Genomic DNA, 25,624 nt, shown 5'->3' on the forward strand with positions numbered 1-25,624 from the left:
ATTTAGGATTTGTGCTTGAAGTGTCTGCATACGTGCTTTTATACCCCAAGCAAACTCCACAAAGAATTTTTCCTCTGGTAAATGGCAAATGTTGGAGGTGTAATTAGGAAGAAAGAGGTACATGAGAGCATATGTTCTGAGACTGTAATGAGTTACCAGACTTTAAAAATTCCCTACAGAGTACTCTGTCAGGAGTACTGGGTGAGCAAATAAGTGTAACTAGAAAAATAATTTTTTTGAATTGGGATGCAGACTATAAATTGCCTAGAACATAGTAAGGCCTTGATGAGATTAATTCTGATGGCTGCCAAAAAAGCAGATGTTCTTCATTCCACATTGAAAGTGGATACAAGACAAGTGCTCTTTCTTTCAGTTGGAAAAATCTTCATGTGTATGCTTTTCCACCTCTGCCTCTTCTCCCAAAGGTGCTTCTAAAGGTCAGACAAGACAAGCCAAGGATGATTTTAATAGCTCCAGATTGGCCTCGGCAGCACTGGTACCCATTACTGAGGAGTCTGGTAAGGAAGCCTCCATGGCCTTTACCCTTGATTCCACACCTGTTGTCTCAGAGGGACGGTCATCTGCTCAATCTCAAGCTTCACTCTCTTCATCTAACAGCCTGGCATATTCTGTTTTGAAAGACAGCAGGTCTCAACTTCCTCAACAAGTTTTAAATGTGATTATGGAAGCCAGAAGACCTAGTACAAGGAAAGTGTACGCAGAAAAATGGAAGAGATTTTTATTTTGGACTGCAGCAAAGAATTTGGAGATTTCTGAGCCTAATTTGACTGTGGCTCTTCAATATCTTACTGAGTTATTGGACAAAGGTTTGTCTTTCTCTTCCATTAAGATTCATGCTGCAGCAATTTCAGCTCACTATGATTGTGACCCACCATTGTTTTCACATCCTTTGTTCAAGCAATTTCTTAGAGGGGCAAAGAATATAAGACCCCCACGTAGAGCTCCTACTCCTGCTTGGGATCTCAATTTTGTGTTGGAGAAACTTACTCTACAACCTTTTGAGCCTGCTTGCTGCTGCTGAACTGAAATACTTGTCTTGGAAGACTGCTTTTTTGTTGGCCATTACTTCTGCAAGAAGGGTTTCTGAGTTACAGGCCCTTATGGCGGTTGAGCCTTTTTTGATTTTTCATAAGGATAGGTTATCATTACGTACTAATCCTTCCTTTATGCCTAAGGTGGTTTCTAGTGTGGCTTTAAACCAAACTATTCATTTGCCTACTTTCTATGCAGATCCCCAAAATAAAGGGGAAAAGATTTTGCACACTTTAGATGTACACAGGCAATTCGTTATTATTTAAGCAGGACTAAGGATTTTAGGCAGTCTCAGCAGTTGTTTGTTTCTTTTGCTTTGAGTTAGCAGAGGCAAGCCTGTGTCAAAACAAACTATTTCTAGGTGGATTGGGTTTTGCATTGCATTTTGTTATTCCCCATCATGGCAAGGAGATTCCAGCTGGGATTAGGCCTCATTCCACTAGGGCTACTGCCACTTCAACAGCATTTCTAAGGGGTGGCTACTAAGGATATTTTGGAGGCAGCTACTTGGAGTTCAGTGCATACTTTCTCTAAGCATTACCACCTTCCTCTCTACTCTAAGTCTAGGGCTGGTTTTGCCACAGCTATTTTGCAAGGCATGTTATCAGCTCCTGCTTTGTGATTTGCCAGCCTCACTTACCTCTGCTTTGGGATTCTACCCAATAGTTAGGACTGCAGCAATGTGGAATGAAGAACATAGTACAGTTTTGTACCTACCATAAATGTAGATGTTCGAGGATCCACATTGCTGCAGTCCAATTTACCCTCCCTCCTTCCCCTCTGTGTTTAGGTGTGGTTGTGTAGGTGAGATTATATTCTGGTACCTTTGTATATATTGTATATATTTTTGGTGCAGGTATGTTTGGACTTGTCTTTTTAGGGTCTTCTGACATCTGGGGCAAGAAAAGACTGAGGATATGACGTCGGTCATCGGGGTTTGTTCCCTGACGCACTGGCGTCAGTCTAATGCCGTGACCGACGTCAGCAGTATACTTTGGTATTCGGGCCGACTGGACAGCGGACTACCCAATAGTTAGGACTGCAGCAATGTGGATCCTCGAACATCTACATTTATGGTAGGTACAAAACTGTACTTTACAAGACATTGGAAGTCTAAACCAACCATACCTGAAGCAGTAAATAAAGAAAAAAAAACCACTGGAGCCACCACGACTAGCTAAATAAACTATTTATTTAAAATACAGGTAAGCACTTTCGAGCATGTGCTGTTCATCAGATCTTCTTCATTTTCTGCATTTTTATATACCACTGTGAACCTTTATTCCTTCTTTGGTTGCTGTGGATATTTAATACTTTAATACACGTTTTAATTGTAATAGATAAAAGAACAGGAACTAGGATCCTTAGAAAAGGGTAAGAGAAAAATTACATAGAAAAAAAATTGAGAACATTACACTCAGAAAATTGAGAACAATACATGCAGAAAATTGTTTTGCAGAAGGAATGAGGTTTAAGAGAAGGCAGGAAATGAGCAAGTTATGTAATGTTGAATTGACTATATTGCATAGAAGATTATATGCAATGTATAGCGCTTGTGAATATGAAAATTGTTAATGTGGTTTGATTACTTTTATATAAATGTAAGTTTGCTTATGTCACGTGTTATAATTCAGTAAAGGTATTAAAAATATGGATCATGGAGACACAATGTGGACTTGTCAAGATTAAACAGATTCTTAAAGGTTCCCAGATTCAAGATACTAGTGTCTGCACTCACTTGCCCTGGCTCTTTTATCTGGAGGATGCCTGCCACCACATCCCTATTAAAGGAGTTTGGTAATACCTGTGATTTGTAGTGGAGCGGAGTCACGATTACCAGCATACCTCCTTCCTTTTCAGTTTGGCTACTGCACTCAAGTTTTTTTTTTTTTTGCAAAATACCAGGCAACAGTCATATCTCACTTGTAGGACCAAGGGCATCCATACTCGCCCATATGTGGATGGATACCTGATTCAGACACATTTTCAAGAGGAGATGCAGACAGTAATGGAGTACATCACAGACTGCCTCAGTAGGATAAGTTTCTCCCTGAATGAACACAAGTCATATTTCTGCTTAGTCTGAACGAGCTTCTTTATGTTGGCTGTTTTGGATACCAGCCCAGCAAAAGCTTATTTACCACAGGAAAAGGTGGTGTTCCTTTCTGCATTTTCAGGACATGCTAAGAAAACTAGTGGTAAGAAACAGGGAGGTTTTGGACATTGTGCCAGTGGCATTCATTATACTCGTGGAGTCCCTAGTCAGACTGCACATGAGGGAACTTCAGTGGTACCTACAGAATACCTGGCAGTAGTAGTCACAATCGGAGACGCATACCATTCCAGTTCTACTGTATGTAAAGAGCGCGAGTTTATATTTTTTCTCTTCAGTAAATTAAATTAACGCTGACTCAGTTTAAGTGGTCAGTGACCTATCAGGAGACATTTCCTTATACCTAGTTATGTACAAGACTAGCCAGAAACACCTTTGTAGCTCCAAACCCTACCAGTGCGTTTGTAATGTGTATGTAAAGAAACTGTTTTTAGTTTTGTCTTCCTGATTGTCACTGTTGTGAATGTAAGATTTCTGAAACGTTGTCATAGGTGGCATAGGCTACTGTTTTATACATTTCTGAATAACATTTGGGCACATGCTGTACTTTCTTTAGGTTTGTATAAGTAAGTGATAATTAATGCCTCATACTACTGTTTATTACATTTCTGAATAACATTTGGGCACATGCTGTACTTTCTTTAGGTTTGTATAAGTAAGTGATAATTAATGCCTCGTACTACTGTTTTATACATTTCTGAATAACATTTGGGCACATGCTGTACTTTCTTTAGGTTTGTATAAGTAAGTGATAATTAATGCCTCGTACTACTGTTTATACATTTCTGAATAACATTTGGGCACATGCTGTACTTTCTTTAGGTTTGTATAAGTAAGTGATAATTAATGCCTCGTACTACTGTTTATACATTTCTGAATAACATTTGGGCACATGCTGTACTTTCTTTAGGTTTGTATAAGTAAGTGATAATTAATGCCTCGTACTACTGTTTTATACATTTCTGAATAACATTTGGGCACATGCTGTACTTTCTTTAGGTTTGTATAAGTAAGTGATAATTAATGCCTCGTACTACTGTTTATACATTTCTGAATAACATTTGGGCACATGCTGTACTTTCTTTAGGTTTGTATAAGTAAGTGATAATTAATGCCTCGTACTACTGTTTTATACATTTCTGAATAACATTTGGGCACATGCTGTACTTTCTTTAGGTTTGTATAAGTAAGTGATAATTAATGCCTCGTACTACTGTTTATTACATTTCTGAATAACATTTGGGCACATGCTGTACTTTCTTTAGGTTTGTATAAGTAAGTGATAATTAATGCCTCGTACTACTGTTTTATACATTTCTGAATAACATTTGGGCACATGCTGTACTTTCTTTAGGTTTGTATAAGTAAGTGATAATTAATGCCTCGTACTACTGTTTTATACATTTCTGAATAACATTTGGGCACATGCTGTACTTTCTTTAGGTTTGTATAAGTAAGTGATAATTAATGCCTCGTACTACTGTTTATACATTTCTGAATAACATTTGGGCACATGCTGTACTTTCTTTAGGTTTGTATAAGTAAGTGATAATTAATGCCTCGTACTACTGTTTATACATTTCTGAATAACATTTGGGCACATGCTGTACTTTCTTTAGGTTTGTATAAGTAAGTGATAATTAATGCCTCGTACTACTGTTTATACATTTCTGAATAACATTTGGGCACATGCTGTACTTTCTTTAGGTTTGTATAAGTAAGTGATAATTAATGCCTCGTACTACTGTTTTATACATTTCTGAATAACATTTGGGCACATGCTGTACTTTCTTTAGGTTTGTATAAGTAAGTGATAATTAATGCCTCGTACTACTGTTTATACATTTCTGAATAACATTTGGGCACATGCTGTACTTTCTTTAGGTTTGTATAAGTAAGTGATAATTAATGCCTCGTACTACTGTTTATACATTTCTGAATAACATTTGGGCACATGCTGTACTTTCTTTAGGTTTGTATAAGTAAGTGATAATTAATGCCTCGTACTACTGTTTTATACATTTCTGAATAACATTTGGGCACATGCTGTACTTTCTTTAGGTTTGTATAAGTAAGTGATAATTAATGCCTCGTACTACTGTTTTATACATTTCTGAATAACATTTGGGCACATGCTGTACTTTCTTTAGGTTTGTATAAGTAAGTGATAATTAATGCCTCGTACTACTGTTTATACATTTCTGAATAACATTTGGGCACATGCTGTACTTTCTTTAGGTTTGTATAAGTAAGTGATAATTAATGCCTCGTACTACTGTTTATACATTTCTGAATAACATTTGGGCACATGCTGTACTTTCTTTAGGTTTGTATAAGTAAGTGATAATTAATGCCTCGTACTACTGTTTTATACATTTCTGAATAACATTTGGGCACATGCTGTACTTTCTTTAGGTTTGTATAAGTAAGTGATAATTAATGCCTCGTACTACTGTTTATACATTTCTGAATAACATTTGGGCACATGCTGTACTTTCTTTAGGTTTGTATAAGTAAGTGATAATTAATGCCTCGTACTACTGTTTTATACATTTCTGAATAACATTTGGGCACATGCTGTACTTTCTTTAGGTTTGTATAAGTAAGTGATAATTAATGCCTCGTACTACTGTTTATACATTTCTGAATAACATTTGGGCACATGCTGTACTTTCTTTAGGTTTGTATAAGTAAGTGATAATTAATGCCTCGTACTACTGTTTTATACATTTCTGAATAACATTTGGGCACATGCTGTACTTTCTTTAGGTTTGTATAAGTAAGTGATAATTAATGCCTCGTACTACTGTTTTATACATTTCTGAATAACATTTGGGCACATGCTGTACTTTCTTTAGGTTTGTATAAGTAAGTGATAATTAATGCCTCGTACTACTGTTTTATACATTTCTGAATAACATTTGGGCACATGCTGTACTTTCTTTAGGTTTGTATAAGTAAGTGATAATTAATGCCTCGTACTACTGTTTTATACATTTCTGAATAACATTTGGGCACATGCTGTACTTTCTTTAGGTTTGTATAAGTAAGTGATAATTAATGCCTCGTACTACTGTTTTATACATTTCTGAATAACATTTGGGCACATGCTGTACTTTCTTTAGGTTTGTATAAGTAAGTGATAATTAATGCCTCGTACTACTGTTTTATACATTTCTGAATAACATTTGGGCACATGCTGTACTTTCTTTAGGTTTGTATAAGTAAGTGATAATTAATGCCTCGTACTACTGTTTATACATTTCTGAATAACATTTGGGCACATGCTGTACTTTCTTTAGGTTTGTATAAGTAAGTGATAATTAATGCCTGCCTCGTACTACTGTTTTATACATTTCTGAATAACATTTGGGCACATGCTGTACTTTCTTTAGGTTTGTATAAGTAAGTGATAATTAATGCCTCGTACTACTGTTTTATACATTTCTGAATAACATTTGGGCACATGCTGTACTTTCTTTAGGTTTGTATAAGTAAGTGATAATTAATGCCTCGTACTACTGTTTTATACATTTCTGAATAACATTTGGGCACATGCTGTACTTTCTTTAGGTTTGTATAAGTAAGTGATAATTAATGCCTCGTACTACTGTTTGTTTATACATTTCTGAATAACATTTGGGCACATGCTGTACTTTCTTTAGGTTTGTATAAGTAAGTGATAATTAATGCCTCGTACTACTGTTTTATACATTTCTGAATAACATTTGGGCACATGCTGTACTTTCTTTAGGTTTGTATAAGTAAGTGATAATTAATGCCTCGTTACTACTGTTTTGTTTCTGAATAACATTTGGGGGGCTGCTGTGTACTTTCTTTTGTATAGTAAGTGATAATTAATGCCTCGTACTACTGTTTTATACATTTCTGAATAACATTTGGGCACATGCTGTACTTTCTTTAGGTTTGTATAAGTAAGTGATAATTAATGCCTCGTACTACTGTTTTATACATTTCTGAATAACATTTGGGCACATGCTGTACTTTCTTTAGGTTTGTATAAGTAAGTGATAATTAATGCCTCGTACTACTGTTTTATACATTTCTGAATAACATTTGGGCACATGCTGTACTTTCTTTAGGTTTGTATAAGTAAGTGATAATTAATGCCTCGTACTACTGTTTATACATTTCTGAATAACATTTGGGCACATGCTGTACTTTCTTTAGGTTTGTATAAGTAAGTGATAATTAATGCCTCGTACTACTGTTTTATACATTTCTGAATAACATTTGGGCACATGCTGTACTTTCTTTAGGTTTGTATAAGTAAGTGATAATTAATGCCTCGTACTACTGTTTTATACATTTCTGAATAACATTTGGGCACATGCTGTACTTTCTTTAGGTTTGTATAAGTAAGTGATAATTAATGCCTCGTACTACTGTTTATACATTTCTGAATAACATTTGGGCACATGCTGTACTTTCTTTAGGTTTGTATAAGTAAGTGATAATTAATGCCTCGTACTACTGTTTTATACATTTCTGAATAACATTTGGGCACATGCTGTACTTTCTTTAGGTTTGTATAAGTAAGTGATAATTAATGCCTCGTACTACTGTTTATACATTTCTGAATAACATTTGGGCACATGCTGTACTTTCTTTAGGTTTGTATAAGTAAGTGATAATTAATGCCTCGTACTACTGTTTTATACATTTCTGAATAACATTTGGGCACATGCTGTACTTTCTTTAGGTTTGTATAAGTAAGTGATAATTAATGCCTCGTACTACTGTTTTATACATTTCTGAATAACATTTGGGCACATGCTGTACTTTCTTTAGGTTTGTATAAGTAAGTGATAATTAATGCCTCGTACTACTGTTTTATACATTTCTGAATAACATTTGGGCACATGCTGTACTTTCTTTAGGTTTGTATAAGTAAGTGATAATTAATGCCTCGTACTACTGTTTTATACATTTCTGAATAACATTTGGGCACATGCTGTACTTTCTTTAGGTTTGTATAAGTAAGTGATAATTAATGCCTCGTACTACTGTTTATACATTTCTGAATAACATTTGGGCACATGCTGTACTTTCTTTAGGTTTGTATAAGTAAGTGATAATTAATGCCTCGTACTACTGTTTATACATTTCTGAATAACATTTGGGCACATGCTGTACTTTCTTTAGGTTTGTATAAGTAAGTGATAATTAATGCCTCGTACTACTGTTTATACATTTCTGAATAACATTTGGGCACATGCTGTACTTTCTTTAGGTTTGTATAAGTAAGTGATAATTAATGCCTCGTACTACTGTTTATACATTTCTGAATAACATTTGGGCACATGCTGTACTTTCTTTAGGTTTGTATAAGTAAGTGATAATTAATGCCTCGTACTACTGTTTTATACATTTCTGAATAACATTTGGGCACATGCTGTACTTTCTTTAGGTTTGTATAAGTAAGTGATAATTAATGCCTCGTACTACTGTTTATACATTTCTGAATAACATTTGGGCACATGCTGTACTTTCTTTAGGTTTGTATAAGTAAGTGATAATTAATGCCTCGTACTACTGTTTTATACATTTCTGAATAACATTTGGGCACATGCTGTACTTTCTTTAGGTTTGTATAAGTAAGTGATAATTAATGCCTCGTACTACTGTTTATACATTTCTGAATAACATTTGGGCACATGCTGTACTTTCTTTAGGTTTGTATAAGTAAGTGATAATTAATGCCTCATACTACTGTTTTATACATTTCTGAATAACATTTGGGCACATGCTGTACTTTCTTTAGGTTTGTATAAGTAAGTGATAATTAATGCCTCGTACTACTGTTTTATACATTTCTGAATAACATTTGGGCACATGCTGTACTTTCTTTAGGTTTGTATAAGTAAGTGATAATTAATGCCTCGTACTACTGTTTATACATTTCTGAATAACATTTGGGCACATGCTGTACTTTCTTTAGGTTTGTATAAGTAAGTGATAATTAATGCCTCGTACTACTGTTTTATACATTTCTGAATAACATTTGGGCACATGCTGTACTTTCTTTAGGTTTGTATAAGTAAGTGATAATTAATGCCTCGTACTACTGTTTATACATTTCTGAATAACATTTGGGCACATGCTGTACTTTCTTTAGGTTTGTATAAGTAAGTGATAATTAATGCCTCGTACTACTGTTTTATACATTTCTGAATAACATTTGGGCACATGCTGTACTTTCTTTAGGTTTGTATAAGTAAGTGATAATTAATGCCTCGTACTACTGTTTATACATTTCTGAATAACATTTGGGCACATGCTGTACTTTCTTTAGGTTTGTATAAGTAAGTGATAATTAATGCCTCGTACTACTGTTTTATACATTTCTGAATAACATTTGGGCACATGCTGTACTTTCTTTAGGTTTGTATAAGTAAGTGATAATTAATGCCTCGTACTACTGTTTTATACATTTCTGAATAACATTTGGGCACATGCTGTACTTTCTTTAGGTTTGTATAAGTAAGTGATAATTAATGCCTCATTACTACTGTTTTATACATTTCTGAATAACATTTGGGCACATGCTGTACTTTCTTTAGGTTTGTATAAGTAAGTGATAATTAATGCCTCGTACTACTGTTTTATACATTTCTGAATAACATTTGGGCACATGCTGTACTTTCTTTAGGTTTGTATAAGTAAGTGATAATTAATGCCTCGTACTACTGTTTTATACATTTCTGAATAACATTTGGGCACATGCTGTACTTTCTTTAGGTTTGTATAAGTAAGTGATAATTAATGCCTCGTACTACTGTTTATACATTTCTGAATAACATTTGGGCACATGCTGTACTTTCTTTAGGTTTGTATAAGTAAGTGATAATTAATGCCTCGTACTACTGTTTTATACATTTCTGAATAACATTTGGGCACATGCTGTACTTTCTTTAGGTTTGTATAAGTAAGTGATAATTAATGCCTCGTACTACTGTTTTATACATTTCTGAATAACATTTGGGCACATGCTGTACTTTCTTTAGGTTTGTATAAGTAAGTGATAATTAATGCCTCGTACTACTGTTTTATACATTTCTGAATAACATTTGGGCACATGCTGTACTTTCTTTAGGTTTGTATAAGTAAGTGATAATTAATGCCTCGTACTACTGTTTTATACATTTCTGAATAACATTTGGGCACATGCTGTACTTTCTTTAGGTTTGTATAAGTAAGTGATAATTAATGCCTCGTACTACTGTTTTATACATTTCTGAATAACATTTGGGCACATGCTGTACTTTCTTTAGGTTTGTATAAGTAAGTGATAATTAATGCCTCGTACTACTGTTTTATACATTTCTGAATAACATTTGGGCACATGCTGTACTTTCTTTAGGTTTGTATAAGTAAGTGATAATTAATGCCTCGTACTACTGTTTATTACATTTCTGAATAACATTTGGGCACATGCTGTACTTTCTTTAGGTTTGTATAAGTAAGTGATAATTAATGCCTCGTACTACTGTTTATACATTTCTGAATAACATTTGGGCACATGCTGTACTTTCTTTAGGTTTGTATAAGTAAGTGATAATTAATGCCTCGTACTACTGTTTATTACATTTCTGAATAACATTTGGGCACATGCTGTACTTTCTTTAGGTTTGTATAAGTAAGTGATAATTAATGCCTCGTACTACTGTTTATTACATTTCTGAATAACATTTGGGCACATGCTGTACTTTCTTTAGGTTTGTATAAGTAAGTGATAATTAATGCCTCGTACTACTGTTTTATACATTTCTGAATAACATTTGGGCACATGCTGTACTTTCTTTAGGTTTGTATAAGTAAGTGATAATTAATGCCTCGTACTACTGTTTTATACATTTCTGAATAACATTTGGGCACATGCTGTACTTTCTTTAGGTTTGTATAAGTAAGTGATAATTAATGCCTCGTACTACTGTTTTATACATTTCTGAATAACATTTGGGCACATGCTGTACTTTCTTTAGGTTTGTATAAGTAAGTGATAATTAATGCCTCATACTACTGTTTATACATTTCTGAATAACATTTGGGCACATGCTGTACTTTCTTTAGGTTTGTATAAGTAAGTGATAATTAATGCCTCGTACTACTGTTTTATACATTTCTGAATAACATTTGGGCACATGCTGTACTTTCTTTAGGTTTGTATAAGTAAGTGATAATTAATGCCTCGTACTACTGTTTTATACATTTCTGAATAACATTTGGGCACATGCTGTACTTTCTTTAGGTTTGTATAAGTAAGTGATAATTAATGCCTCGTACTACTGTTTTATACATTTCTGAATAACATTTGGGCACATGCTGTACTTTCTTTAGGTTTGTATAAGTAAGTGATAATTAATGCCTCGTACTACTGTTTATACATTTCTGAATAACATTTGGGCACATGCTGTACTTTCTTTAGGTTTGTATAAGTAAGTGATAATTAATGCCTCATACTACTGTTATACATTTCTGTGGGTAATGCTGGATTTACCCACGGTTGGCGTGGTTTGGTCCCGAGCGTGAAGCCCGAGGGACCAAACAAAGCCAACCATGGGTAAATACAGCATTACCCACACCCAGGCGTGTTATTGCTATATTATGACATTATTTAAGAAAAGAAACTATTACTTTTCTTAAATAATGGCATAGTATAATGCCTGTTTACTGCCCTTCCGCAGATGTCTGGCATCCGCAGCAGTTCTGATGTACTGCGCGCAAAAGCAACGGAGAAAGCAAGATCTCCGTTGTTTTTTTTTTCGCTATGTTAAATGGGTTTAACATACGAGACAGTTTTAAAATAAGCAACGGAGATGTCCGTTGCTTATTTTAAACTGTCTCGCTATGTTAAACCCATTTAACATAGCGAAACAGTAAAAAGTAACGGAGATTTTGCTTTATCCGTTGCTTTTTTTAAAATGTCTGCTATGTTAAATGGGTTTAGCATGCGAGACATTTAAAATAAGCAACGGGATCTCCGTTTATTTTACTGTCTCGCTATGCTAAACCCATTTAACATAGCGAGACATTGTTTTAAAAGTAGAGTTATACTAATGGAAAAAAGTCTGGGCGACCGGACCTTTTTCCATTAGTATAACTCGATTTACAATGTGCACACTGGCCAATCAGCATGCACGTTTTGGGGGGGTCATGGTATAATACTGTTTATTACATTTCTGAATAACATTTGGGCACATGCTGTACTTTCTTTAGGTTTGTATAAGTAAGTGATAATTAACGCCTCATACTACTGTTTTCTGCAAGCCAGAAAGAATGATAATGACAGAGAACTACTTGTTTTGTATAAACTTAGGTCCAAATATATTTTTGCTTTTAAATAAGTAACCGTTTAGCATTCTGTGATTAAATTGCTTTCTTGGAGACCTGACTCTGTTACAGAATAAGTTCATACTTTTCTATAATGTAACAGTAAAAGATTTCTGTTAAAACTTACATATGTTATGAAGTGTCTAGTAAGAATTTTAGATATGTTTTAACACACGCACACTACCCGTTTGTTGGATTAGCATTGAAGGATTTCCGTCAATTGAGCTTTTTGATGGTTTTGTAATCATAATATTTTTGCACACCCGAAGGGTGAACTTAACTGTTGTCGACTACACGACAGTGAAACAGTAAATTTAGTTTTGTTTAAATAAAATGATGGACTGGGTTGTCAGATTGCTGAGCTGGGGAATATTGGTATGCATTTCCTATAATAGGTCAAGAAGGATGTGACCTTAAGAAAGGTTTCAGTTAGGATTTAGTTGTTTTTTACCCTGCACTTCCTGAGTAGTGTGTGTTTGATTGAGAGAGAGAGAGAGAGAACAGCCTGAAATTTTCATATTTGATTATCTTTTTTTTTTGTGATTGTGTGTTTATAAAATGAGCCTTTATTACCTTCAGTTTAGAGAAGGGCATGGATGGAATTCACTGTCTTTGGAGATGATGTCTGCTGAAAACATGTTTTAATGGAAATTGGACTAGTGGGAATAAGATTTATTGGACGTTATTTTCATGGAGTATGTCTTGTAGTGAGCTCGTTTGAGGTCTTATAGCTTACTTGTAACTTTAATGGTTGCAGTGATCGAGGTGTAGTTAGTGAAAACATATATTTGATTTAAACTAGTAGTTGTAGATGCAGTTTGTAGTTATTTGCTTACTTTATTTATTTTGTTTATACATTTGTTTTCAGTGGCAGCCCTGGGAGAAAATGCTCAGAGTAGAATCTTAAGTATATAATACAATTAAATTAAAAAAAATGTTAAAATGCAGTGCTTAAGTGTACAGTCCTTATCAGAGTAATATAGCAGTTATAATACAATGAAATGAAAGTATATTGAGTTTCACTGTTAATGTGTAAAACACATGCATTAATGTAGGAGAAAACTCATATAAGTAAATCAGATTCAGTGTTTGATTGTACAGTACATGCACACAATTCTAAGGGTATCAGAAAGATGTGGGGAGTTAGTAGATATGAAGTAAGAGTATTGTAAGTGGACAGGCTATAAATTCAGAGGTAGCTTGAATATACTTTAAAGAAGTATGCCAGAAGTAGGAGAAGACAGTTGTAAGAGATGTTCTAATTGTGGATAGTGAGTTTAGTTGTGGCTTTATATCTCCACAAAGTGAATTAGCAGTAGGATTGAGAGAGCTTGTAATACAGTGTTGCATGAGGGAATTTGCTGTAGGAATAAAATGTTTGCTAACAGAGGGATGCAATATTAGAGTGGAGAGGGGAGAGAAATTACTATTATATTCATTTAAAGAATTCAAAGAAATTGATGTAACATATTACTGGAAAATTTAGGCTGGTTATAAGTTACAACAAAAGGACAAGCTGTTGATTTTACTGTAGATAGGTTTTTAACCTATTGAAGAACGTGTACCAATTTGTCTCACTTCTAATGTCAGGTGGGGTAGAGTTCCAAAGCTTGGATATGTTGGGCACGGTATAGTGAATCACCTCAGTGATTATTAGGTTTAGCTACTTGAAAGAGGTTTTGAGTTTGTGGACAAACAGTTGTGGATGGGGCATATTTTTGTGCTAAAATGTGTAGAGATGGGTATTTGTTTTATGTAAGGTTTTGTGTACACGTTTTAATTGATTCAGGGTTACTAGATGATGCATAGTTAACCATTGTTTTTTTTTTTTTTTTTTTTTGAGGGCTATGTAGCTGTGTGTTTTGTGTAAAATATTAGATGCAAATTTCTTAACTTTGTTAAAGGTTTGTGCTAATTAATAGAGGTGAACTTTGGGAATGTTGATTAATAGTGAAGATGGGTACAACAAGCTGGGTAATTTGCTCTGCATTTAAGTAAATTAAATAAGATTTAGATCTGTATAGCATACTTAATCTTTTATCCCCACGACCAATATAATCCAAAAGGCTGCAATGCCAACAAAAGAGCAAAGCTCCACACCAATAACTTCACCAAAACGGGCACTGAGAAAGTGTATAGACTATAACCCCGAACTTGGGGATAAACACTAAAGTTTAATAAAACTCACAGAAGAAATGCAATAACACAAAGCGCTTTTCATTGTCACCGCGTTTTTTGTTCATACATACAACTTCCTCAGACATGCACCAACCCAATCAAGTCAAATCCTGGTACTGTTTATATCATAAATAAAATCAATTATCCAATCAAATTTCTGTACCACAATTACTTATTAAACAATCGCATTCCAAAGTCATAAAATCATTCACTTCTTCCATTCAAATAAGCAAAATATAAAGAAATTACAAAAACTTACAAGGAATTATTTACTGTATATTCCTGCTGCAGGAAAAAGGAAAGGATATAACTATTCATTAGTAAAATATAATGAATAGTTATATCCCTTCCTTTTTCCTGCAGCAGGAATATACAGTAAATAATTCCTTGTAAGTTTTTGTAATTTCTTTATATTTTGCTTATTTGAATGGAAAGATATGAATGATTGTATGATTTCATGAATTTGGTTGTATAGATTAAATTGTTTGGAATGTAGATGCATGTTTCTCCTTTTGTTATAAGCCTGTCCATCCTTATAATGCTGTTTCCAGGAGGTAATATTTATTTAAGGTGTGGGATTTTAGCTATGTTTTGATAATGGCCCTGATATTGGGCTTACGCAGTTGGAGCCAAGTCTGGATCAGTGATTTTATTCTTGGTAGTTTTTATGTTAATGTGAACCATTTGTAGTAGTTTGTGGAAATCTTGGTTATTAGTGTAGTTTATATTGTAGAAGGTCTGTTCAGATTTGGGTTAAATGTCAGCAAAAAGTAAGACATGAATAGAGGAGGGGGTGAATGGTGGTAGTTTTTTTTTTGGAATAATTTTGTATAGCAGTTTAGTGCGTTTCCTGACCAGTGATTTATTTGTACTAAGGTATCTCGGAGAAATAAGATTGTATTATTGCCTTATGAAAAATTTTTAAAGACCCTATTCAGTTAGTTTTGATATTTTGTGAAAGTTTTGGTATAATATCGAATAAAAAAATACTGTATTGAGTCTTTTCACAGTATATAATAGCATGGGAATGTTTGGGTAGTTTATGGCCTTTAGCTTACCAATGTACCTGCTGGTTACATAAGTGTGGGCTGTATAGCTACAAACAGTATGGTAATATTTGTCTTCAATAGGCTCCTTCTAGTGATGTTGTGACACTGTAAAATCATGTTATTTATCATTCCTTGGTAAACAGAAAGTGAGTGTGTCTAATATCGGTTTTCAGACACGACCTGTGCACCAGGAAGCAGCTATGCAAATCGTGTACAAGCAGTGAATCAAAACAGAAGCATGAACACAAAGTTGTACGGTTGGGAAAAATACATGCAGGGTGCCCACTGGTTGTTTAGTAAAAGACAGAGAAAGCCTCATTAAGTGGCATAATACAGTATAAAAATAACTAAAAATGTTATATTTTTAATAAAAATAGAACACTGCAGTCAAACAAAATGATAGAGAATTTTAAGTTTTTTTTTAAAGGATTTGATATTAATTAATTAATCATTTTGAGCATTAATTGATTAGAGATGTATTTAGATTATGTGACATTACTATATAAAGTCTGTTAAACTTCATTCAGTCTGAACAAGTCTTGTCTAAGACGAAAGCGCTTACTGAATGTTATTTCCATTAAATCTAATTTTGTTATTATTTGTGGTCTATTTTAAATGTAAATGATGATTGTATTGCTTTATTCTTTCGGCTTTTCCCAGTTAGGGGGTTGCCACAGCGGAACTCCCGTCCGCTAATGATTGGCAGTAGATTTTTTTGGTGCAGAGTTGCCAGCCCGACGCCCAACCTTCAAAGAAGGCACGCCCATTCACACATGCATCTACCTGCATGTCTTTAACGTCACTCGACCACGGTTAGGACATGCAGACTCCACACAGAAGGTGCTCCAGCTGCGAATCGGACAGGAGAACCTCTTGCTATGAGGCAACAATGCTAACCGCTGCACCACCACTATAAAAGTCTTTCAGCTTTTCCTGGTTAGGGGTCGCCACAGTGGAACTCCGGTCTGCTCATCATTGGCAGTGGACTTTTACTGTGCCGAGTTGCCAGCCCGGCGCCCAACCTTTAAAGAAGGCACACCCATTCATGCTCGCACCTACCTGCATGTCTTTAGTGTCAGTTGACCGCAGGGAGGACATGCAGACTCCACACAGAAGGCGCTACAGCCGAGAATCTAATGGGAGAACCTCTTGCTGTGAGGCGACAATGCTAACCGCTGCACCATCGCGGCCTGTATTGCTTTATTATACAGGAGACATTTACAATATTGTATTTGCTGCACATAGTGGCCCTGTTTAGAAGTAAAGTGAGCGAATAATTTGCATGCTGTGTACCACACAAGACCGTTCTAATATTTCCTGGTTCTACTGAAAGGAAATGTGTTTGTTTTGACCCCCCCAAAATCTTTTGGCCATTTTTTGGCTGCCTTGATTTCTTCATGTGATTCACATTTCAGTAGAACACTTTATCTTATATGATCCAATCCATTCAGTTAACAGATGGAACTAGCTGCTGCAGGCACTAGTCATTGGTTCAGCAGCTTTAAGACTTCTCAGGATCTGAATTCCTTGTTTTTCTTTGCTTTTCCGGATCTCATTTACCACTGAACAGCTCACCTCTGAGAGAGAACCTCAGGTTATTTCAATTTAGTTTGCAATCTTTTTGGTGGTTTGCTGAGTTACGTCTCTTTGGCAGCACTGTTCTCAACATAAGTTACATTTTGGAGTGGTGTCAGGTCAGATCATTTCATTTTTTTCCTGTCCGGGTTTCCTCCCTTGCTCTCTGAGCTAGGGCTGCCATTTTGTGTATGTTGTAATGGAGTTATGTCATTGCTGGTGTCTCCTGTTGGTGGTGTATTAGGTTTGGTTGTAGGTTATCGTGATAGCGGTAGTAGCAGTGATGTTATTTGTTCAGGATGGATAAGTAAAAGAAGCATTTGGCATAAATCTGACCTTGGGATTACCATAATTTTGTGCAACTTTCTTTGATAAACATCAGACTGTTCTATTGTGCAGTGTTTGAGCCCAAGACACTACAAAATGTAGAAATTTAATTATAAAATGTTCACTCATTAAGGAGCCGTCTTCTGATGAATTGAAGGTCTAATTAAGGGAGAAGCATAGGATGGAGGGTCCTCCAGGACAGCCTTTCAGGACTTCCCTTGCTTGTTCTAAGGTTCCAAGAGTGGAGCTTTTCTTCTTCTTTTGGGTAAATTGAACTGAGTTTCAGCCAGACAAGTCTTTTGTGTTGGAGTGCATCTCAGGTTCAGATTTTAATGATAGCAGATGTTTTTCCCACCAGAAAGTGGCTCAGCAATGTTCTTTGAGTTTCAGAAGTGGAATTGTTGAAGTTTTTACTGTACTCCAAACCTCCTTCAGCTATAGCCATTCAGTCCTCTCACTCTCATAGTCCCCCTTTGTCAGTGAATATGGTTTGGTAGAAGGTGCTGCGAACCTTAGGAAAGGTGAAAATTAAAATGGCATGCCTCATTTCTCCTCTGAACTTGGTGGTAAGAGAAGACCCCATACCTTTCCTCATTTGGATGCATTCCTTCTGGTCGCTCGATTGGTATTGGAAAAATTGAAGCCAATATTTCAGTCACATGTTCCCCTGTTAGCACCATTCTGATCACTTTTTTTGTGTCAGCAGTTGTCATTGTTGGTAGCCTCATGCCAAATTGTTTGACACGAATGCTATTACTGCAGAGATATTGGACATTGAGGCGCTGATCCTGACCATGCCAATGAAGCCCTTGGTACCATTTAAGACATTTGTATTATTGTTCAGTGCCTCAGACCAGGAACAATCAGTGTTAATGTTGATATCTTCCTTAGTGCTGAGATTTGTGTTGATGACCTGTACACTGCTGAATTGTTCACCACCAGACGCATCAACATTGAAGGTAATGGAGCAGGCATCAGAAAAACATTGTTTGTTGCCTGACCAATCATAGGACCTTGTAAAAGTAAAGTCCTTGGCCTGGAACTCCCATGAATCCATCTGAGCCTTTAAGCCCCTTCCATCTTCTCCCCAGAGGGTCAGGGAAAGCTGCCACAGAGAGAGGCATGGGGTATTTAATATAGACTTTTCTTCCTCCTCTCAGAGATTTCAGCTCTTGGAGGTCCCAGGAAAAAAGCAATGCAAGAGGAAACAGTCCGACTCTGCTGTAGTATGTCCTATCCAGATGCTGAGCTTGACAATAGAGAAGATTACCCAGTATCCTTTCCAGAAGACTCTAATTTTAGTCTAGAGTATTTATTTTTTGCATTCTTTTTTATCCCACTGCTGGGTCATCATCAGCCCCATTCCATCCGAATGCCCGATTTTTTAAATTTATTTATTTTTTTCCCCTCCATCGCTGATTTGAGGATTGACCAGTAAGGATAATCATGTAGACGGGCATCAGCAGTGATTTTTTTTTTCATATGTCTATATTTCCTTGCTCTGCGCAGCAGCTCACAATGGGAAGAGACGTGCAGTCGACTTAACATGCCAAGCCGTCTTCACTTCTGCAAGGAGGAGTACCAGTCAACAGCTCTTACCACCCATGCTGGAAGACTTGAGGGATTTACGTTTCAACCAGAGAAGTTTCACCACCCGAATGCTCATCAAGCACCTACCCCTCCATTCCTTCCCTTGGGACAGGTGAGCAGACATGTCCCTCTACTCCTGTCCCTCCATGCACAGCATCTCTAATGCCAGTGTCACTAATTAAACCCTCTGTCATGGAGCCAGGCGTACAATCTTTCAGTTTGTGAGGCAGAGTGGGGATTGGCCAATTAACCTCATCTATTTTTCTGTTTTACTGGGTGCTTTCCACTTGATCCTGTCATCTTTTGGGGTTATTTCTATTGTGAAGATTTTATGCACACTACCTTCTCTATCAGGGGGCTCAGTTACTTGACAGACAAAACTAGCTTCCATCAGGCATTGACAAATGAAATGCACTGCACATTGAAGAGGATGTACTGGGGGTATCTACAAAAGAAGTTGCAATCCAAAATGGCAAAGACATCCAGAGCTTACAGTCCTTCATTCAGCTGTCCCATAATGCCATTGATGGAGCAGCCTGAGCACCTGGGGCAGGCATAACCATTCATATACATGCCTGATTCAGGTAGAGTAACTTTGGTGAAAACTTCAAGGCACCCTTCACTAATGCCCAATTTGAAAGGACTTGCTTGGTTCCAGAGTGAAGCTGGGCTCCAGAAAGATGAAGAAGGTAAGAACCTTACAGCTGGCATTTTCCAGAAATCATGAGTGCCACAAACCTATGGCTTAAGAAGGACCAGCAACATGACTTTGGATAGCATTCTAACTTGAGGAAAATGTGAAATAGTGGCTTCCAAAATGTATGTTGCCCTCATTCAGAGGTAATTCATGGAAATGGGGGTTCTTTTTGGAGCCAGCTCTGCCCTGGAGGGAGTCAGGGGTTTTGGGCCTATCCACTTTCCTAGGTGGAAGACCATCATGTAGGGCAAGCGAGTAAGGAAAGTTATATCCAGGAGGGACTACACTATACCTTTCCTTCTTTTCTTGGTTGTAGTCCTTTCTGACATGCCACCCCATCAGATGGGTATAGCTAAAAAAAAAAAAAATCAGTCTCTTACAAATGAACATTCAGTGAGGTCCCAACATTTTGGAAAGGGTCTGGATGCCATTCAAGATTCCTTTTGGTTAGAAAGAATACAGAGGACTCAGACGAATTAAGACTAGTGATTGCTCTTTATACATAAGGATGCATACCTGTCATCAGAATAGCCAAGTAATGCAGGAGGGTTTTGCACTTTAGGGTAGGAGCTATCTATTTTCAGTTTAGGACCCTCCTATTTGATTTCATCAGAGCCTCAAGAGTGTTCACCAAAGGAGTGTCCATAACCACTCACCTCATGCCAAATAGTGACTAAAGTATTCTCTTACTTAAATGACTGGTTGCACTTGGGAGTTGGTATTTCACAAGAGGACGTTTATATTCCATGTGCTTTGGTCAATGGGGATATTGATGAACACATGAAGTCCCAGATGGAGCCATCACAAGCACTGCCTTTCATAAAATGCTGTTTAGGTTCTGCCTTACACTAGCAGCTTTCCATGATATTGAATCATAACACTTGAGTTACAGATGCATTTTCGTCTTTCTACCCAGTTAGTATCCATAGGTTTATTTATGGTACCCTTTGCAAGATACCAGATATGGGTTTTGCAATGGACACTCAAGACTCGGTGGTCTCAGTGTGTAGATCTTGTAGCATCACATATAAGATTGTCTTGGGTGTACCTCCAACATCTGTCGTGGTTCCTTCACCAGTCCATTTTGGCTTTGGGCAACCCACCACCTGAGTGTGGCATTCACCATAGGTGCTCGTGCTCTGGGGTGTGTTGGCATTATTAAGGGCAGACAATCCAAGGACTTGGTCACATCAAGAGGCCAGTCTGCACCTTGATGTCATGGGAGGATGGCATAATGGTTAGGGTGTCTACCTTACAGACACAAGGTGCAAGGTTTGATTTTCACATGGGGTAATTGGCTAGGCTTGAAATGGCCCACAAGGGCAATTAGGGTAGTACTAATGTATGAACCTATGAGATGAGTGGTTCTCTTCATGTTATATGCATTCCAGGGCTGTACCCCCCAGTGGTGTAATTGCCATCCACTCAGACCGTGGAAATGGTGTGGTGTGCTATGGTATATCAGTAAGCGGGGAAGACATTCATGCCCTTACATTAAGAAGCCATAAGGACATTGCAATCTAATGTTATTGCTTACTAAGAGCAGTACGCATATCCAGCGATGCCAGCACTGAGAGACCATTTCAGCTGTTTAGTTTTCACATAAGTAGTCGCTAAGTCTTTCTGAGGTGACGTCTGTCTTTCACAGCTGGGTCAAGCCTTGATGGCACCTGTTTATCTGCCTGCCAGACTTCAAGTGCAACACCGTTTTCCTCCCTGATATCTGCTCATGGACCGAAATCCAGGGACATTGTTCGTCAAGAATGGCCTCTCAGATTTCCTTTGTTTCCCCTTGTTCCTCAAGCAAAACATTCAGAGCGTGGCCAGTGCAATCCCCAATTGCCATATTTGATCTTGTCATGTTTGGTTATCCCTGCTATAACCTTATCTGTTGGAGAAGCCTGTCTGCCTGAGATCTTTCAAGGGTGCCTTATCACACCTGTCCAGCAAGCATCATCCACATCTGCACTACCTTTATTTTTGACCACATTGTTTCTTTAATTCAGACATTAAAATAGGTATAGAGGCTCTTGAAAAGTAGGTACCTCCAGCCAAAGATGTGGACTTCTAATTAGCATAAAATTTGAATACCAAATAGCACATAACTGTTCCTGCTTTCAGTAAGAATGTGAAATACTACTTAGATACTCATGTAAAAACACAGAATAACAAAAATGATGAAAAAATATAAGTACATTATCAAAGGGAGATTTTAATGAAGTATATTGCGAAATTCAACCACACAAGGTCATTCATTTTTGCTTCTGAAACATGGAGATGTACGATGTGTGTCCTCTTTCTTTAAATTATTGGTGCCACTAGACTCGTATGTTTATCTTGTAGTGTGGTTTTCTGTGTAGTAGACAGCTTCAAAAATCACGTGCAATGACGGGAATTCAGAACACTAAGCAAAGGGGTAAACCAAGCCTGAAAATAGGGACATTCCTCCAAAAATAGGTATATCGTGCGCAAGGGTAAATCTGTCCTGAACATAAGGATAGTTGAGAGATCATCCATTGATGGCAAGGAACCCTGCTTACCTCCCCAGGGTGGTCCATATCCTTCCTTCTACCTAGAGGCCTTCCACTGAACTAACATATGAAAGCAAACCGAAGATGGATTCCCTGTTGACAAATAGTAGGGACTGGACTTTTTTTTCCCCCCACACCAGTTCCAGCAGTTTTGAAGTATTTGGTTGCAAATCTTTGATGAGGGATTGAGTTACTTCCCTATCAAAGTGCACTGGATAGCAATATTTCCTACACCTTGTACAACATTTAATCAATGTCTCTGATTAACACACAACATGTGAATGACTAACACACAACATGTGAATGCATTCCAGCTCACTGTTGAAATGTCGACACTTGAAATTCCGAGTGTTGACTTGACAAGCTGGAAAAAAAAAATGACCAAAAAACCCCCTCTAAAACTGCCAAATTCCCTGAACTTATATACTTATATATACTTTATATATATATATATATATATATATATATATATATACACACACACACACACACACACACACACACACACACACACACACAGACACACACACACACACCAACTGCAAGATCACCGTACGTCAGAGTAAAGGAAATATTCCAAGAAATGGCTTCTCTGACTTAGTATATACAAGTCCGATCTTTCAGCCATTCAGTCTCCTAGTTTCAGGACTCACTATAGCGGGTCCCGACATTTCAAATGGTTATCCTTCTTCCCTTTAACCTTCACATCCTACTCATTTCCTCTTAATAATTTTCTGTCAACACTACCACTTCTTTTTCATCTGCCGCATTAATCTCCTTTTCTCCTTTTATCACCTAACTAACCGTGTGTATACCCCACACAGAATAGCTTCACACAAACACAAATTGTTTTTATTTTGTAATAACTTACTAACACTGGTTTGTGTCTTACTAACTTTTTATTGTTTATTGTGTGCTTGTCTTCCTCTTTCTGTTACTATTCCATGTATGTTGTACTGCTTATCATACTAGTTTGATTTTTTTCCTTCTTATATTGTACTCAGTATCACTTTAACTTGAATATATGTTCTTATTTTTCTTATTGTATTAATTTCTGTACACGTTTGTTGGAGCTTTTCTTCTTGGGCCTCCTCTGAAAATGGACTTTCCCGGTAAACAAAAGACTAATAAAATAAAACTAAATACATACAAAAAATCTGCTTTAACCAAGGACTGAATCTCACAGTTTTAGCTTCCTTGAAAGTTTGCAAGACCTTTTTGAGAGGTACTTGTCTGCTGAGTCTCCTTAAATTAGAGCCAGTTCCTCCATGGATCTGAAGTTTATGTAGGAAAGAAAATTAACATTACCACCTTCTGAACCAGCTTTGAGGATGGAGTTAACATTTTTGACATGGGAAAAACTCTGTTTGGCAAGAAAGGTTTTGGAGTTACACTCATCATGTAAGCCTTCTTATATTTCATAAAGACACAAAGTATCATTGCAAACGAATCCAGCTTTTATTCCTAAGGTAGTCTTGGGATCAAATTTCTACCAGTCAATTAATTTCTTGTAGGTTTCCCCAATACTGAAACCAAGAGGAGTATTTATTGCTTGCCTAGCTGCTCATTTATGCTGTTGTACTGACAAAACTAACGATAGTGAAAAAGAAAAGTTATCTGCTATTTCTTCTGTATCAAATAGACTATGTAGGAACATTTCTAAGGTAGCCCTCGTTCTGTGGCTTTTGAATGCAATATATTTTCTTATGAAAAGTATAGTAAATGTTTACCAGTAAAATGTAAAGGGTAGTCAACAAGGCCAGTGGGTACTACTACGGCATTCTTTTAAGATGACATTTGTGTTGCTGTGATGAGGGCTTCTCAGCATACTTTGCCAAGACAACATCATAACCTCGATGTGATCACCATGCTTAGGTTGGACTTTGGACTGTCTTGCTGTATTCAGAGGTATTCTGTCATGATACTGCCCAGAAGAATGAGCTGGAGGCACTGCATATGTTGAAGTAGATGGACTGGGTCATACAAGATATAAACGTTTTGTACTTACCATCGTGATAGATGTTCATGATCGATATCCTCCCAATTCAGCATACCCACCTGCCATTCCCAGTTGATGGGAGCTGGAAGAGCTAGAGTGGATTGTGGGATATATATGTTGAAGTGCTTGTGTCCTTGCTGTTCTACTGCATGCTTGAGATTTGTCGAAGTAGAAAGGCACAGAAGTGTGTAGGAGTTGGGGTAGAGTTAGAGCCCAAGAGAGTCTTAAATGTGTTGTGCTGATTAGTGCCCATGGCACCTTAGTTTCATTTGTTGAATTGGATGGGCATGGATCACGAAGAGCTGTCATTATTTTAAGTACATAATATTTGTTTTCTTTGCAGATTGTGGTTCCACATCATCTCAGACAGCACCAGCAACAGTGGCTACTTGTGGAGGAGATTCTGTTTGTTTGATCGACTGTGAAACTGGAAAAGTGCTTAAAAAATATAAAATCACTGGAGAGGTAGGCAAAAATACTCTATACTAAGTTATTTAACTTATAACAGTGACTTATTCCTTAGTTAAAACTACATTTCCATTTTCCATTAATATGGCTTTGTTACATTTTTTGTTAGTAATCTTTTGCTAACTGTGTAACACAAGGTATAATGTGTCTTGCTTTCAAAAATGACTGTGACGTTCTGTTATGTTACAAGTAAATATTCTAGAAATCAAACTTAGATTTTTGAGTAAGTTTCATAAATTTTTTTTAAGAATTTAATAATTCCATTGTTCATAGGTGATCATTTTTCTGCCAGAATGTGTTACGGCAGTGCTGTATGCTACCAAACCTTTAATTATGCTGGGATGTTTAACCCCCCCCCCGCCTAATATTGAAGAATTTGAAGTTCTGACGTCCTTGTTCTTCTGTAGTGATCATTTCATTTCCCTCTGTTCTAGTCACTTTGTAGAATTGTGCTTTCATTTTATAATACATTTCAGTGTCTTGTCCTGTCTAGTATGCATTGTTTTCCTTGTATACACCATGTTTAGGCTTCACAGCTTCCCTTTCTGTCATACTTTACGGACTGCCTTTTATGAAGCCCCATCCATTTTGGAATCTCATAACTTTTAACCCTACTTCCCACAAACAAAACTCATTTTGTGTGCTTCAGTCCCCTCTTTCTCAAATGGCTAAAAACAGTTAAGGAAAACA

At 36.6% G+C, this 25,624-nt stretch overlaps 1 protein-coding gene across 1 annotated transcript in view; it reads left to right on the forward strand.

Moving 5' to 3' along the window:
* The window catches only part of LRWD1 (leucine rich repeats and WD repeat domain containing 1), a 721,948-nt gene that overhangs the window by 313,931 nt on the left and 382,393 nt on the right, over positions 1-25,624 (forward strand). The window contains exon 8 of the mRNA XM_044053858.1: positions 24,810-24,931. Coding sequence (XP_043909793.1) covers positions 24,810-24,931 — 122 coding nt within the window. The remainder of the gene's footprint in view (positions 1-24,809; positions 24,932-25,624) is intronic.

The sequence above is a fragment of the Protopterus annectens genome, chromosome 13.part0, assembly GCF_019279795.1.
Source record: "Protopterus annectens isolate FY-2018-M chromosome 13.part0, PAN1.0, whole genome shotgun sequence".
Classification (NCBI taxonomy): Eukaryota; Metazoa; Chordata; order Ceratodontiformes; family Protopteridae; genus Protopterus; species Protopterus annectens.